The sequence below is a fragment of the Rattus norvegicus genome, chromosome 1, assembly GCF_021556685.1.
Source record: "Rattus norvegicus strain SHRSP/BbbUtx chromosome 1, alternate assembly SHRSP_T2T, whole genome shotgun sequence".
NCBI classification, from domain to species: Eukaryota; Metazoa; Chordata; class Mammalia; order Rodentia; family Muridae; genus Rattus; species Rattus norvegicus.
Window position 1 is genome coordinate 193,575,137 of NC_141534.1, and position 15,150 is coordinate 193,590,286.

At 51.8% G+C, this 15,150-nt stretch overlaps 1 protein-coding gene across 2 annotated transcripts in view; it reads right to left on the reverse strand.

The window, feature by feature from the left end:
• The window catches only part of Gsg1l (GSG1-like), a 207,533-nt gene extending 196,415 nt beyond the window's left edge, over window positions 1-11,118 (reverse strand). Inside the window, 1 exon segment of one of the 2 annotated variants that reach the window (NM_001419662.1) lies at window positions 10,592-11,118. In NM_001419662.1, coding sequence (NP_001406591.1) covers window positions 10,592-10,910 — 319 coding nt within the window. In that variant the 5' untranslated portion in view covers window positions 10,911-11,118. 2 annotated transcript variants of the gene reach the window in all.
• Between the last annotated feature and the right edge of the window lie 4,032 nt (window positions 11,119-15,150).

Here is a 15,150-nt window from a genome sequence, read left to right on the forward strand (position 1 = left end):
CACATACACTGTATGCACACACAGATCATACACACCATACAAACACACACATACACACCATACACACACATACACACCATTCACACAATAACAAATAAATATTTTAATTAAAAGAAAAATGAAAGCAAATTGTCTTTGTAATAGAGTGAAGTGGTTAAGACCCTCAGCTTGTACCAAAAGAAAACACAGTTTGCATCTCGGCCCGAGAGGAGACATGGAAATGTGGAAGCAGAGCGTAGAGGAAATGTCAAAGATGTGACAAAGGACAGCAAGGCTCAGATATGAAAAACAGTAGTCAGAGGAGAAAGCGTTCACTAGGGAGCACAGCCATTTTATCTAGAGAAAAGATCAATTCCACAATTCCACAAAGAAAATATAACTGCCATGAATTTCCTCATGATGAATAACACAGACTCGGACTCAATAAAAACCAAGCCATCCCAGAGGCAAGCAAGAACAGAGAGCCTTGCTGCAAAGAGAGTGACCTGCTCCACCCAGCTCATGGAAGACATGGGGAGCAAAGCTGTGCACATGTACATGTGTGTGTGTGTGCATGTGCATGTGTGTGCATATGTGTGTACATGCATGTGTGCATGTGTACATGTATGTGCATGTGTGCGTGTGTGCATGTGTACATGTATGTGCATGTGTGCATGTGTACATGTATGTGCACGTGTACATGTATGTGCACGTGTACATGTATGTGCACGTGTGCATGAGTGGGTGCGTGGGTGCGTGTCTGGGTGTCTGTGTCTATATGTCTGTGCATGTCTGTGTGTCTGAGTCTATGTCCATATCTGCACGCATAGGCACATGTTCAGAAGCCAGAGGAGGGTGTCGAGTGTCCTCTGTCCCTCTCTGCTTTATTCCTTCAAGGCAGGATCTCTCTCTGAACCCAAATCCTGTGCTTTGGGTGACTTTTTGACTGCCTGTCTCCACCTTCATCAAGGCTGTGGTCACAGGCATATGTGGGACCACACCCACGTTGTCCAGATGGTGCTGGAATCAGAACTCCATAGGTCAGCCATGCTAACTGCTGGGCCATCTCTTGGGCCCCAGAGTCTTCACTAGTACTCTTTGTAAAGACGCCTTAAAATACACTTAGGGACTCCACCTGCTGTTTCAAATAGAACGTTTACCATAAACACACACGTAAATGTATATAGGAACCTGTCCTGCTCACTTTTTCTAATACTCAGCCAATTAAAAATTAATGACAAAACTGTAAGCAAACAAGCAAAACAAATGCCCTGGGAAATTTGTAAACGCTCTACTAAATTATGCCTGGATAAAGAAGTAACAAAACTAAAATTTCAGAACTCGCAGAATCAAAACTGCAGCCGTCAAAATAGTACAAAATCAGTCTCAAAGACACTGCATCTGGGAACCCATGAGACAGGGCCAACATGGTACTCAGAGGCAAACTTGAAGAAAAAAATGCAGGCATCATTTTAAACTATGCAAACAAGATTTTTTACTTGAAAATATTAACAAAACAAACCTTGGGAAAGGTAGCCAAAAGAAACTAAGAAGGTGCCAGAAAATGTAAGAAAATAGAATTGAAAAATCCAAGATTCCCAGTTCTTTGGGAGAAAGGCAGGGAGAGAGAGCGGGGACTGTACACTGTCCAACGCAAAGGCTTCAGAGGAGGAGCAGGAAACAGCAAATTGTCAGTGCCGGGCCACTGGCTGAAGCAGGCTCCCTAGAGCCTCAGCCCTCAGACACTTTTACAGGACAAATTAGGAGAAAAGGAAAACTCATGTTTACTTGAGTTGAAAAAAGAGAGAAGCTTATAGGAAAGCCAGTATTTTTCTCTGCATTCTAAAATGTATGCAATACACTTGAAACTCCAGCTGAAAAAGTAAGTTTCTAAGAAAACACGACGCAGTAAAACATGAGTCAGACGAGCCCAGCCATGGGAGATTGGCCTATGGTAGTCAGAATATGTCAGGAGAGTAGGATATATCCTGTAGTCAGGAGATTAGCCTAAGGAAGTCAGCAGGCTTGCCGTGCTCTGTCGAGGCTGAGGCCAAGGCTCCAGGCTGGTCTCACTTAGTGAGACTGGATTAAAAACTAACTGACTGTCTCCACTGCAGACTCCTCTGTGTCAGCGTATCCCCTAGTGTATCCAAAGCTGCCTTGATGCTTCAGGCTCTACCATGTCAAGCAGGCTTGAAAGCCAGTGTCAGACCTTGGATTCACTCACTGAAGTGGCCCAGTGCCATGATGGACACCAGTGTGGGAGTTCCTCCACAGATTGGAAAAGGAACTGTGGTGAAACTCAGCTTCCCCACTCCCGAGGTTAACAGCAAGTTCCTGTGTTTGCATACTGCACAGAAACCCGCATACCCATGGGTGTACTGTGTGTGTGTGTGTTAGGTGTCAGGATATGTTTGTGCATGTGCAGGCAAGCATGGGGCACGTGTGTTCAGCTAAAGTCATGCGTGTTCAGGTGTGGACGTGTATGTATGCAAGTGGATGCATGGTTGTGGGCATGAGTATGCACTGTGCATGTAGATATGTGTGGCTAGGTGAGAACATGGGAGTATGTATGCATAAATGGAGGTGTTCATGAGTATGCATGAGTATCCATGTGTGTGAAAGCATGTGTGAGCATGATATATAGAGGTATTTGTATACAGATACTCATAGGTGTATGGGTGTGCTCTTGCACAAATAGGTTGTATGTGCCTGAATGTGGATGAATGTGTTCACGTGCATATATGTACATGTGCATGTGTGTACATGTGCATGTGTGTACATGTGCATGTATGTAGACATGTTTGTAAACGAGGGCAAGTTGATATGGGGTATATATATTGCATGAATGAGTTTGCATGTGCATTAATGTATGTGTGCCATGCATATGTGTGCAGTGTGTGCCTGTGAACACCTGAGGGTGTGCATGTGTGGCTGTGTATAGGGAGCATGCCTGTGTCTGCCTCCTTTCCTACTTATTTGTTTCCCTCTGACTCCCTGTGCCTGTCCCTGTCATAGCCTTCCCTTTTGCTTTCCATTCAAATCTGCCTCAGCCTTGCTCTGTGTCCCTCTCAGACTCTTCCTGCATCCTCACCACTGTGTCCCTATCTCCCTTCCTCCTCTACGGCTACCACACTGAGCCTGGGAAGTTGAAACCCAAAGTGGGATGCCATAGCACTGCCACACAGAGCTATCCCAGAAGCCCAGCTGGGACTCCTCATCCTGTGTCCCCTGCCCCAGTTGACTTCCCCCTGGCTGTGATAAACACCATGACCAAAGCAGCTTAGGGAGGAGAGAGACCTGGAGATGGGAACTGAAGCAGAGGCCTTAGAGGAGCACTGCTCACCGGCTCGCTCAGTCTGCTTTATTATACAATCCAGCACCACCTACCCATGATGGCACTGCCCACAACTGGTTAGGCTTCCCATGCAATCCATTAAACAGGTAGGTAGGTAGGTAGGTAGGTAGGTAGGTAGGTAGGTAGGTAGATAGGTACATAGATAGATAGATAGATAGATAGATAGATAGATAGATAGATAGATGAATATAAATAAAAAAAGGAAGGGAGGGAGGAGAGAGAGAGAGAGAGAGAGAGAGAGAGAGAGAGAGAGAGAGAGAGAGAGAGAGAAAGAGGTGTTCCTTGCCCACAGGCTGGTCTGATGGAGGCGCTTTCTCAGTTGAAGTTCCCTCTTTCCAGCTGACACTAGCTTATGTCAAGTTGACAAAAAACCCAACTAGCACATCCCCATCAGAGGCCCTGCACTCACAGCCAAGTTCCCCCAAAATGGCAAACTCGAACAGTGTGGGCAGCCCACCTCCGGGTCTGGACCACATTGCCACCCATGTGTAATGGAAAGGCAGCGGGGCTGTATTAGTCTCCGGACTGCTCCTAGACAGATCTCGACCGCCCACGGTGGCAGACAGAAGGCAGTGAGGAAGCACATGAAGGAAGTGACACAAACAGCCATTCTTGATGCCCTCCTCGACTTCCCAGAGGAGTAAGAAAGCCAGGGCTGCCTCTGGCAACAGGAGGGATTCATGAAAAGCTCTACTTAGGGCTGTACCTGCCGCTATCAGTCCCCCACCCAGGCTGGCACATCCTGGGACCCGAGAACCTGCCCAAGCCATGATCTCCTACCCACATGACCCCCACTTTCTAAGGACCCCAGACCTTAGGACAGCAGGGACTGGTCTCTGCTCTGCAGGTGCTCACCTGAGCACTTTAGGACAGGAGTACAAGCTGTCAACTCCCAGCCAGGCATGGTGGCACACATAGCCCAGCAGAGGATGTATCTCTTTGAATTCAAAGCCAACCTGGTCTACATAGCAAGTTATAGACCAGCCAACTCTGGGTGTTGTCAACTCTGTCAACTGAGTGAGACAACGTGTCAATAAACAATCAAAAAGCAGCACAAACTATAAAGTGTCCAGAAATCAACAACTCAGTGAAGTGAGAAGAGACTAAGGGAGGTGTGGCTGGTGAGTCTGGCTGTGGAACCACCGAGGACTGGGGAAACTGTGAAGAGAGGAGGGAGTACCAGGCTTAAGTACCTTTGCTTAAGCAAAGGCCCTGAGTCTGGAAAAAGTCTCACCTGGGAACTCCACGTCATCAGTGAGCAGAGGTAGGACTGAAAGAATCAGGGGTTAGACCAAGAGAGCATGGGCTATACAGAATCCTGGGACTGGTCAGACAAGAATGCCCAATGCTATTACTTGGGCAGCAGATAATCTCAAACCCAGGTCTGGGGCTGGGTGTGAGAGCAGCGGTGGTGTCCTACTGAGCTCCTTCACATGTCCCTGTCTCCTGGCATCACTGAGCTCCACCCCTGTGCCCCGTAGGCATCATAGCGACCAGACATACAGCACCCTCAAATTTAATAAAGGAAAACAGCGGTCCCTCTGGTTCCGGGTTTCCCTGGGCAGTTCAGGAATGGAGTGATCAAGAGAGGAAGAAGGTACAGTAGGTTCATAGGGACAGCAGCACAGAACAGTCTGGCCTTTTACCACACACAGGGGTCCTAAGATGATCCTAGGTCCCCAGTGCATTCAACAGGGTCTACTGGGCCTTGCTGAGTGGCAGCAGTCCAAATCTGTGTCCTGTGGAGAAGAGGAGGGCAGGGAAAAGAGAAATGAAAGCTAACTGCCACAGACAAGCAGCTTTTAGCGCCGTGAGGAATAGAGAGAAAAGCAGAGCTGAACGGGAGGTCACTGACTCAACAGAACGCTCCCAAAAGCCAAGCTGGAAAAGGAGTGTGGGGCTGGAGAGATGGCTCAGTGGCTAAGAGCACTGGCTACTCTTCCTGAGGTCCTGAGTTCAATTCCCAGCAACCACATGGTGGCTCACAACCATCTGTAGTGGGATCTGATGCCCTCTTCTGGTGTCTGGAGTGTACTCGTATAAATAAAATTTAAAATAAATAGATCTTTAAAAGGGGGCCTAGCAAGTGCAAAGGTCCTGTGGCAGGAGTGTCTGGGTTGGTTGGACGACTACTAAGGTGTAATAGGGCAAAGGGATCAGAAGGGAGGCCAGAGCCACCCTGGGGAGGGTCCCCATGATCCTCACAAGCACCGGGAGCAGCAATGCAGTGACTCAGCCGGGATTTAACAGAACCCCTTCGGCTGTTGGCTGACTGGTTCCCAGGGCAGAAGCCAATCAGCCAGGGTCATAGGACAAGGCTGGCCAAGGAAGAGTGGGCTCTGACACAAGATGTGATGGGAAGGGTATTCTGTGGGACTTCAGGGTCAGGGGCCCAAGCTCTTAAAGAACTGTCAGGTACATCTATACTGTGGAGGAAGGATGGGGGATGCAGATCCTGTCTTCAAGTCCAGGGGGCTCTGTGAGCTGCCTCCATTTCCAGATACTGACCCTTTATTAAATGACACTGCAGGACCCTGAAGCTGCACATGGCCCATGCTGCTGGCCTGTGGCTTTTGACATACAGGAAGTATGTTTACCTGCACCTTGACACCAGATTGGGCCATAGAAAGTTTATCCACACCACTGGTTAAACCTGGTGAATCTATCATGAGGCCAAGGGTGGTCCTCCTGCCCAAGCTGAGGGAACTGAATCTCAGAGAGGACAAACTCCCACCAGAGGTCACACAGCAGGTAAACGGTGAGATGGGGACTAGAACCAAGACTGACCCTAAAACCTGCAGCCTTGAGAACAGTGCTCTGGCCCCTACTCGCACAGCAGAAACCGAAGCAAATAAATGTCCTTTTTATACCCAAGCAAAGAAAAGACAAGAGGCATGGGGAGGGGGGTGTGACTTGCAAAGCCACTTAGTAAGCAGCAGAGTCTGGGCTCAACCCAGGGCCTGTGACTCCTGGCATAGTGCTCTCCTCAGTGAGAAGGGCTGGAGGAGCCCCAAGAGGCTGATTGGATTGGAGGTGTGAATTCAAGGCATTCGGTGGGGGGAGGGGTGCACACGGGCCTCCTGCTTGAGTTCACATCCCACTTTGGCCACTTGCTAGATCTGTGACCTTGGGCAAGTCCTTGTGACCGTAGTACCTGCTGTTATGTGGGGAGAGGAGGTGGTGATCGTGGGGGGACTACGATGCCTTTCAAAACTCATCTACCCCTACGCACTCCCAGCAAGAAGCCTGTCTAGCATGATGCCCACACACTCCTGGGCACTAGCAACCTCCCAGCGGGGGGCATTACAAGGGTCCTGACTCATGCCTCCCCCGGGAAGGGAGTGTGTGCTAGCCTTGCATTGGAAAGTGTGGTCCGCCTCTGCCAGAAGCAAATTGGGTCTGAAAGAACTAATCCCAGGAGCCAGAGACATCAACTAACACACATTCCACAAAGTTCTGTTGAATGCCTACTGTGTGCTGCCACCCCAAGCTTCATATAAAGCCACAGACAGCATAGATAAGAATCCATTCCAGGGGCTGGAGAGGTGGCTTAGTGGTTAAGAGCACTGGCTGCTCTTCCCAAGGACAGGGGTTCAATTCTCAGCAACTGTCTGTAACTCCAGTTCTAGGAGACCAGACACCCACTTATAGCTTTAGTAGGCACTAGGCACCCCTGTGGTGCACAGACATAAAAGCAGGAAAAATTCTCATATACATAAAATAAAAATAAATAAATCCCAAAATAACTTTAAGCATCAAACCCCGAGTTCACAAAGCACACAGTGAACAAGTGTGGTTGACTACTGTGGACATGAGACTGATGGTCAGAATGAGGGGGTAAAGTGTATGCAGGAAACATGAGGTAGGGCCGGTCTTTGTGAGGTGGTAGGAGTGCCCTAGCAGACTGACATCATAGGAAACAGTCTTGGGTAGATCTGGAGAGAAGCGCTCAGGTAAGGGAACAGCCTGTGCAAAGGCCCTGGAGGGAGCCTGCTGTGTTAAAAGGCTGCATGGCTGGGATGTAAAGCCCAGGGACAGGAAGAGAGGTGTTCTGAAATGCAGGGAAGTGGCACCAGGCTTCGTGACTCTGGGCCCTAGGGACTGTGGGAAGGACCTAAGGGAGGGACAGTGTCCTTGGAAGATAGAATGGCTCAGGCCAGAGTAGCAGAATCGAGGCTTGTGCATAAACTGCTCAGTGCCTGTGGGGTCACCAGACCCCAGTCCCTGGGGCGGGATGGCTGCTTCCCTCGCCATCTGCAGGGCAGCAAGCAGAGGCTCTGGCCAAAGTCTCGTGGTAGCAAGAAGAGAATCCATCCATCCAGCATCCCACACAGGACAAAGCCAGCCTAGAGTCAGACTCTAAACCTACAGGTTCAGGGTCTCTGCTTCTACTTCAGGGCTGCCCACATGCTTGTACATCAGTCTCAGACCACACCTCCTCCCCACCCAAGGCCCACCCCCTTCTCTCTCCCACCCAGCCAGCCTTGCACAGGCCCACAACCTTGGGCTTCCTGATACATTCCTATTCTAGGCCACACACACAGGGCCAAGGCACACACATCACATAAGCAACAGTCAGCATAAGGTTGACATCCCCTGGCACCCCAAGACCTTGTCTCTTCTCCAGGCCTGAACCTTGCCCCCTTCTCTCAATATGGTCCTCCCAGTTCTTCTAAATATCAAACCCAGTAAGAAATCTAATTTGCAGGGAGGGACTGGAGACCATTTAGGCTGCTGTCCTCTGGCTGTGCACCACAAGGATGCCCAATACCTCCTCTTAGAGGTGGGAGAAAAGGGGTCTTTAGGGTGGGCTTGGTTGACTATGGGTCTGTTCAGGATAGACTGGAAGTGTCATCTCTGGGAAAGGAACCTTAGGAGATGTCCCCTCACAGGTACCCAGGGATAGAGAGACGAAAGCGTCCGTGCTTGAGGATCCCCAAGCTGGAGCCCCACCAGACCCAGCTGCATCGAGAGGGGGCCTAGTCCTTCCCCGGCTGCAGCGGTGACAGCAGCAGCAGCAGCAGCAGCAGCAGCAGCAGTGAGGGAGAATAGGGCAGGATTCGTTCAGGCCTTGTTGGGATGTTTTTCCCTCTTTGAGTAAAAAATAAAATAAAATAAAATCATCACAGAACCCAGAAGACAGGTTGTCATGGCAACAAAAGTTTGAGGCCAGGTACATCCTGACACCCTTTGGAGCTCAGTGGTGAAGGCAAGATCTGGGGGCTGTGCAGAGCAGTGAGGGAAACCCATCTGGATGGCCTTAGACCTCCCAAATTTTTCATCAGCCACTATTTGACAAGCTCAGGGGAAGACAATTGTGTTTTTTCTGGGAGGAACAAGCTGTAGTCAAGGAAAACCAAAGGAAAGCAGCACTCGGTTTTTATTGCCCAGAAACCTTGTGACTAATGGGGCCAGGGGATCAGGGGATGAATGTCTCACGTTGGCCTTAAGTTCCCCTGTCTCAGGTCCCCAACTGGCTCCTCTTCTCATCAGTTCTCTTGTTCTCTAGCCACCAAGAAAACAATCCAAGCTCCCTCATCAAAACCCCCTCAGCCTAATCTGAAAAATGGGTCTTCCACAAGCCTGGCCCAGAGGCTAGGATATAACAAGATTCCACAGGTGACAACTTTGCAGGACCTGGTGCTCAAAATGTGCAGGAGCTGACAGTGCTTTAAATACACTTCTGTTGATTTTTTTTAAACATTGCAGTTGTGCTTGGATGTAAAGCACAGAACAAGAGATGAGCTGCAGAGCTGTGAGTGGCAGCCTTCAGAGAACTTTCAGGAGAGCCACCAGACTCCAGTGAGAGCCCAGGCACACTCTAAAGGCAGGAGCAGGTTGGTTCAAGCTGCCAGGGACAAGGGCCATCCAGGCACTGTAGGGTGGCATGTCTCCCAAGGCAGGGCCTCCCAGATCTCAGGAACTGCTGCCTGCAGTTGGAGGAAGATCCACGCCATCCCTTCTCGGTCTTTGGGTTGTTGCGTATGAAGGTCTATGGAGACCCAATTGGAAGAAGGCACATGTCTCTGGTGCTCCGTGACTGCCGTGGTGTGGGAGGATCAGGGTTGCGGAAGCAAGAAGTTTTAGCAAGAGACTTTCTGGTTAATTTTTGGTTTTTCTCTTTCTTTCTTTTCTTCTCTCCCTTTTTAACCACATGTCACAATGAAATCCCAAGTCCTATTCAGATATTGTGTGTCTCAAATAGCCAACACGCTCAAAGTCACGGAAAAGTTCAATTGTCCACCCCCACCTCCTCTAAGGCCCAGCAAGTGGCACAGGATACCTCCAGTCCCTTCAGCCTGAGACCCTACCCGACATTTTTATTTTGTATGTCACACTGCAAGTGTTTATTAGCAATCCCCAGAAATGGGGGGCCCAGCAAAGACCTAACAAGAGTGACATCTTAAGGGAAAAAGGGACAATATGCTAGTGACTAAAGACAGGCTGGGGAAATTTCAGGCTATGCCGAGTGTGAGGAAGATAAAGCTACATGAAGGGGGAGACTGGGTTTCCAGCGGTATCCTGCCAAAACAGTGGCTTACTACAGGCAAGCAGTGGGTTGAGTCCACAGCCAGCACCACCCACTATATCGCACAGTGCCCTCTCAGGCAGAGGTCCCCTGAGTGCACCAGCCTTGCGGTCTATCTCTATCGCTTGGGGTATTCACTTCAGCCCCTGCTGTCTGGGTGAGGGGACAAAGGTGTTGATCTACTTTCTAAATAGCAAGCCCCCTCCCCAGTTCTGAAAGAGACTTGTGCTAAGCCAAGACTTCTTGGATCCCCCAGCTCCATGCCTAGAGTTGCCCCTGTTTTCCCGCCTGCCTCCCTTCTCTCCCTCCCACAGCATCCACTCCCGCATCCACTCCTGGGAGGGCTCCAGGATACCCTAGCTTGTAGAAGGAAATAAGGGTGCTCATCAGACTCCCCCTACTCCCTGCTTTTCCCAGCCTGTCGTAGAGGTTCAGCGCAGCTTGGAGATGAGAGTAGCAGAACCCTTAGGTTCCTGGCCCCTTAGATCTGCGGTGGGAAGGGTCTCCTACAGCAAACGCCCCCGGCCCCCACTATCACCTCCAGAGCCGAGACGGGGAGGATAGAAGCTAGGAGGGGTGCGCGGGGAAATGAGTTCAAGCCGAAGAGGGACCACACGCCCTGGGACCTGCAGCTAGGGTGCGCGCCCCGGGAAACGGGACGCGCCACCTCCTCGGCCCGGGACCTGCGGGCGCGCGTCCCCGGGGAACCCCGCGCCAGCACTCACCCGGGCCACCGAGCTCTTCCTCGCACGAGTACCAGATGCCAGTATGGAAACGGCGCAGCTGGAAGCGCTCGTCGCCCGCCTCCCAGCTGTAGGGCGCGCCGGCCGGGCTCGCAGCAACGGGGGCGGCTGTGCTGTTGGCTGTGGCGTTGGCGCCCGAGTTGGGGCAGTTGGCGCCGCCGCCCTGGCCGCAGCCAGGCTTGGGCACCCGTTGCGTGCCCTGGCACCAGTACGTGGTGAGGAAGGCGGTCGTGGCGAAGAGCAACGCCAGCAGGTTCAAGGCCACGGCCAGGAGCGCTCGGCCGCGGCGGCTCGTCTTCATGCCGCCCGCGCCGCCCGCAGCTCTGCGCGAAGTTGGCAGCAATGCCCGCGTCAGCGCCCGCCCCGGGGCTCTGGTGCCTGCGGTCGGCGACGGCTCTCGCGACACGGGCCCATGGCCCCCGGCGGGGACGCGGGACGACGAGGACGCGGAGTGGCCGGGGCCGCAGAGTGGAGCCGACCAGCGCACCCGAAGCCCGGAGCGCGAGTGCGCCTCGGCGAGCAGCCGCCGGCGCCTGGCAGCGGCCACGGCGCAGGGACGCGCGCCCCTCCGTGGGGAGACACCTGCAGGCGGCCGGCGACACTGTTCAGCTCCCGCCCGCGCGCGGAGAGGGGGCGCGCCACGCTGGGCGCGGGCGGGGGACAAAGCCGCGCGGGAGTGGAGAGGGACAAGTGAGAGATCCCAGGCAAGGCGCTCCCAAAGGAGCCTAACTCAAGGCGGGAGAAGACCTCTCACCCAGACTCATAGCCCTGCCAGCTAAGCGACAAGGCAACCTCTGTGGGTCTTTAGGCTGTAAGGGGGCCTCTGCAAGGCTGCAAGACCCATCTGGAGCTTAGGAAGGGATGCGGACGCAGGGCCTCAGCGTTTGAAAGGCTTGTCCCTGGTCACCTTTGGTATCTGAGACCAATCCCTATCCACAGGCTCTCTGTCACTATGCGGGAGGGCAGAGAGCATGCAAAGAGGCAGGCTGCACAACGGGCCCAGCATAGGATGTGACAAACAGGGCTTTCCCACCCAGGCTATCCACACCAGTGATCCAGAACGTGATCCAAGAGGTCACAAAAAGGACAGCAAGTTGTGGTCACCCAAATGGGCTGTCCTGCAAGTCTAAGAATGCTGAATGCTTAAGACTGGCTGGATAGGGTTGGTCAACTAGCCTGACTTTGCAGTCAGTAAAATCCAGGACTTGACCAGCTGTGTGACTTTGAACAAGGCACTTGCCCTCTCTGACCCTCAATTTCTTTATCTATAAAAAGGGAAGAATGTGCCCCAGAGCCAGGGGCGGGGAAGGCACCTGGCACACAGTAGGCACTCAGTAAATGCTGACACTATTAGGAACATCTGGGCGAAGGAGTTGACGAAACTCAGACCTTTTTAGCATCTCTCTCTCAAACTAGGATTGCTCATTTATGAGCACCCCCATCCCCACCTCTGCTCCAAGACGATAAGCTACACCCTTCACTCTTCCCACTGCCTGGGGCACAGTGCCTGGATGCCCAGGGTGTGCAACCATTAATTGCACATTGATTGCAGGAGCTAATTTGAATTCTGCCCAAGCCAAGAATGACTCCAGCCACCCCCAGCTTGTCGAGTGGCAGGCTTTGCAGAATTCAAGGTTAACGGATTACGAATTGCCTTACTCCTGTGGGTGAGCCCCACTCACTGCCAGCTGCTGCCATGCTGCCTGGGGGGCAGAAGAGTCTAAAGCATTGTGGGCAATATCTCTGCCCACCTGGTGTGAGGACAGCCAGGGGAGCCCTGCACTTGCTTCTCAGAGCTCCTTTCTGGCCCCGAGCAAGGAGTTTCTAACTATTTTCAGAAGGAGAACTTCTGGGTTGCAATGGTGCATTCCAGTATCGGTTAATGTGAACGACCTGCCCGCCACACGGAATCTGCTGCTCTCAACAGGCATGCAGTATGTATCATCTGAGTCTAAGCCCGTCCACATTTAAAGCCAGCCCTTGGTCTTGAGACTCAGTACTCCTGTGGCAGGATGTGTTCCTTTCAAGCTGGGAACCCTGCTCTGGGCCGGGGGCGGGGTTGGGGGAGGGAGAGTTCAAAGCAAGGAGAAACCAGAGGAAAAAGTCTCAGGGACTACTCTTCTTAAGTAACACAGGAAAAAGCACAGACAGCTGTGAGAGAAGCACAGACCGCTGTAATATCCTGTCGAAGGCACCCAACCTCTTGCTCACTGAGCAGCCACTGTATGCTCAGCTCAGGAAAGAAGAGAGAACATGAGTGACATTAATAAAACCAGCGCAGACTGCACAGGGGTGAAGGGCAGGGAGGGGTAGATGTGGGCGGAGCTTGGAGGAAGGTCTCATAGGAAGGTGCATTGGAGCAAAGCCCTGAGTGGGGTGAAGGAGACACCAAAAGGCTCTCATTCAGGGAAAGAAAGTTCCTAGCAGGGGAACCAATGACCAGTGCAGGCCCTGGGGTGTTGGGGGGAGGGAGCACAGTCTGAACAAGGGACAGCAAGGGAACAGGAGAGAAGGACAGATCACAGAGATCTGAGTCATGTGGGGCCTGCAGAGGGTCTGGGCAGAATCTAATGATCTAGAGAGGAGCACTCCAGCTGCTAAGTGACCAAAGTTGATTGCTGATCAGCTCAGAGTAGGTAAGTGAGGCCAGGGGCCCAGGCAAGATGGATCAAAGGCCAGGGAAGCTCTGGGTTATTTCTGTTTGCTTGCTTGCTCTAGGCAATGCAACCCAGGGTTGGATGGGACCCAGGGTCACCGTCTGCTGGGCAAATGCTGTACCACTGTACCACAGAGCCTCGACCAGTCCTTCTGGGGGTGGGGGGGGGTGGTGGTTTGAAAAGCAGACCCAGCATAATTTGTTCAAGTCAAAATGGAACACAGGATGTAAGGAGGTTTGTCAGGGACATTTGCAAGGTCAGGGGCTCATGGAGAAAAATTCAAATTGGGATTGATTTTGTGCTCCCACCAGAGCTGAGGGTAGAGACCAGTAGGAGGAGCTACCATTCCCTCTGCCTTCCTGAAAACACTCTCAATGCATCAGCAAGCCCCTTAGATACCATGGATATTTCCATACCAAATAATGACAGAGCTGCAGCCAGGCAGGGTGGCACGGCCTGACCCCCAGAAGTGGAGGCAGGAGGATTATGAGTCCAGGGAAACTGGGACTACGTAGTGAAAAGACAGTCATGGCTGCATTGACCTTGGCAATAGACAGGAGTTGAGTGCGGTTTAAGGAACTAGAAATTTGTACCCAAGACCTTGGTTTTCACCTCATCCTATTGCCATAGCCCAGGCCTGCCATCCCCAGCCCTCACCTGAGCTGCCCTCCTCTGCACCTGCTGCCAGAAGACCCAGTCCCATCTCACCTTGGTTTGCCCTGCAAACACCACTGGCTTCTGCTCACATCTCCACTGCCACGACAACACCAAATCCCTTTGTGGTCCCTGACTCTGCACATCCTTCAAGCTGTTCCCACTGCCTGGAATGCCCTTGCCACCTCATCCTGAGTGTCCGACCTGCTCCTGCTGTCCTGGCAACTGCAGTCTATCCCTCTCTGACCCTGTGTTAGTGAATTAATCTAAATGGTGAGGTTTACCTTCAGACCTGTTTCTCCGATGGGCTTGGGGCCCTCCAGATCCCCTATGCTGGCTGCTGGCAGTTCGAATCCAGCCAGAAGCATGTTTGGTTTGGCTTGAATGAAGTTGGCACCACAATGTGCCAACATTTCCTCATTGGCCAATTCAAGAATCTAAGATTTGCCATAAAAATGTAGGTTTCGGCTTCTCTTACAAGATCGAATTACCTTCCAGCACTAGGCCTGCAACTGTGTCTGGAAGACATTGGTTGATGCTCCTGTAGAGAAGCCAGGGTAACCACAGGGTCTTCACCTTCCCAGCACTCAGGGAACCTGCCAGGCTACAGGTGCCTTTGAGGGTGAGAATCAGAACAGAATGATCTCTCTCTCTCTCTCTCTCTCTCTCTCTCTCTCTGTGTGTGTGTGTGTGTGTGTGTGTTCGTACACGAGTGTGCACATCAAGGTCCAACGGTCAACTTCCAGTGTTAGTCCTCAGGAGAATTCACCTTGGTTTTTGAACCAGGGTCTCTCACTAGGACCCTAGGCTTTTGGGCTAGGCTGGCTGACCATCTCTGCCTCCCCAGCCCTGGGATTATTAAGTGTGCCCCCAACACAGCCGGGTTTTTAAGTGGGTGCTGATGTTAGGTCTTCATTTTGTGTGGCAAACACTTTACCATCTGAGCTATTGTCCCAGCCCTGTCTCCCACGTGTTCAAGCGCAGAACAGCGATGGCCCTTAGGAAGGGAACAATGGACGGGACGGGCTGCAAGGGTGCCTTGGGACTGGTCACTAGGTGTGTTCACCACTGTACAGTTGAGAATTGTATATCGTTTTACATTAAAAAAAATTTTTACCAGAAAAAAAAAGTAGTTGCTATTAGAAAATGAAAGTGGCACTTTTCAGGAAAACGAATGTGCTTTGAAGGGACATGTTCCCAGGGGACTTGGATTTCCTTGGAGTCAGCTGC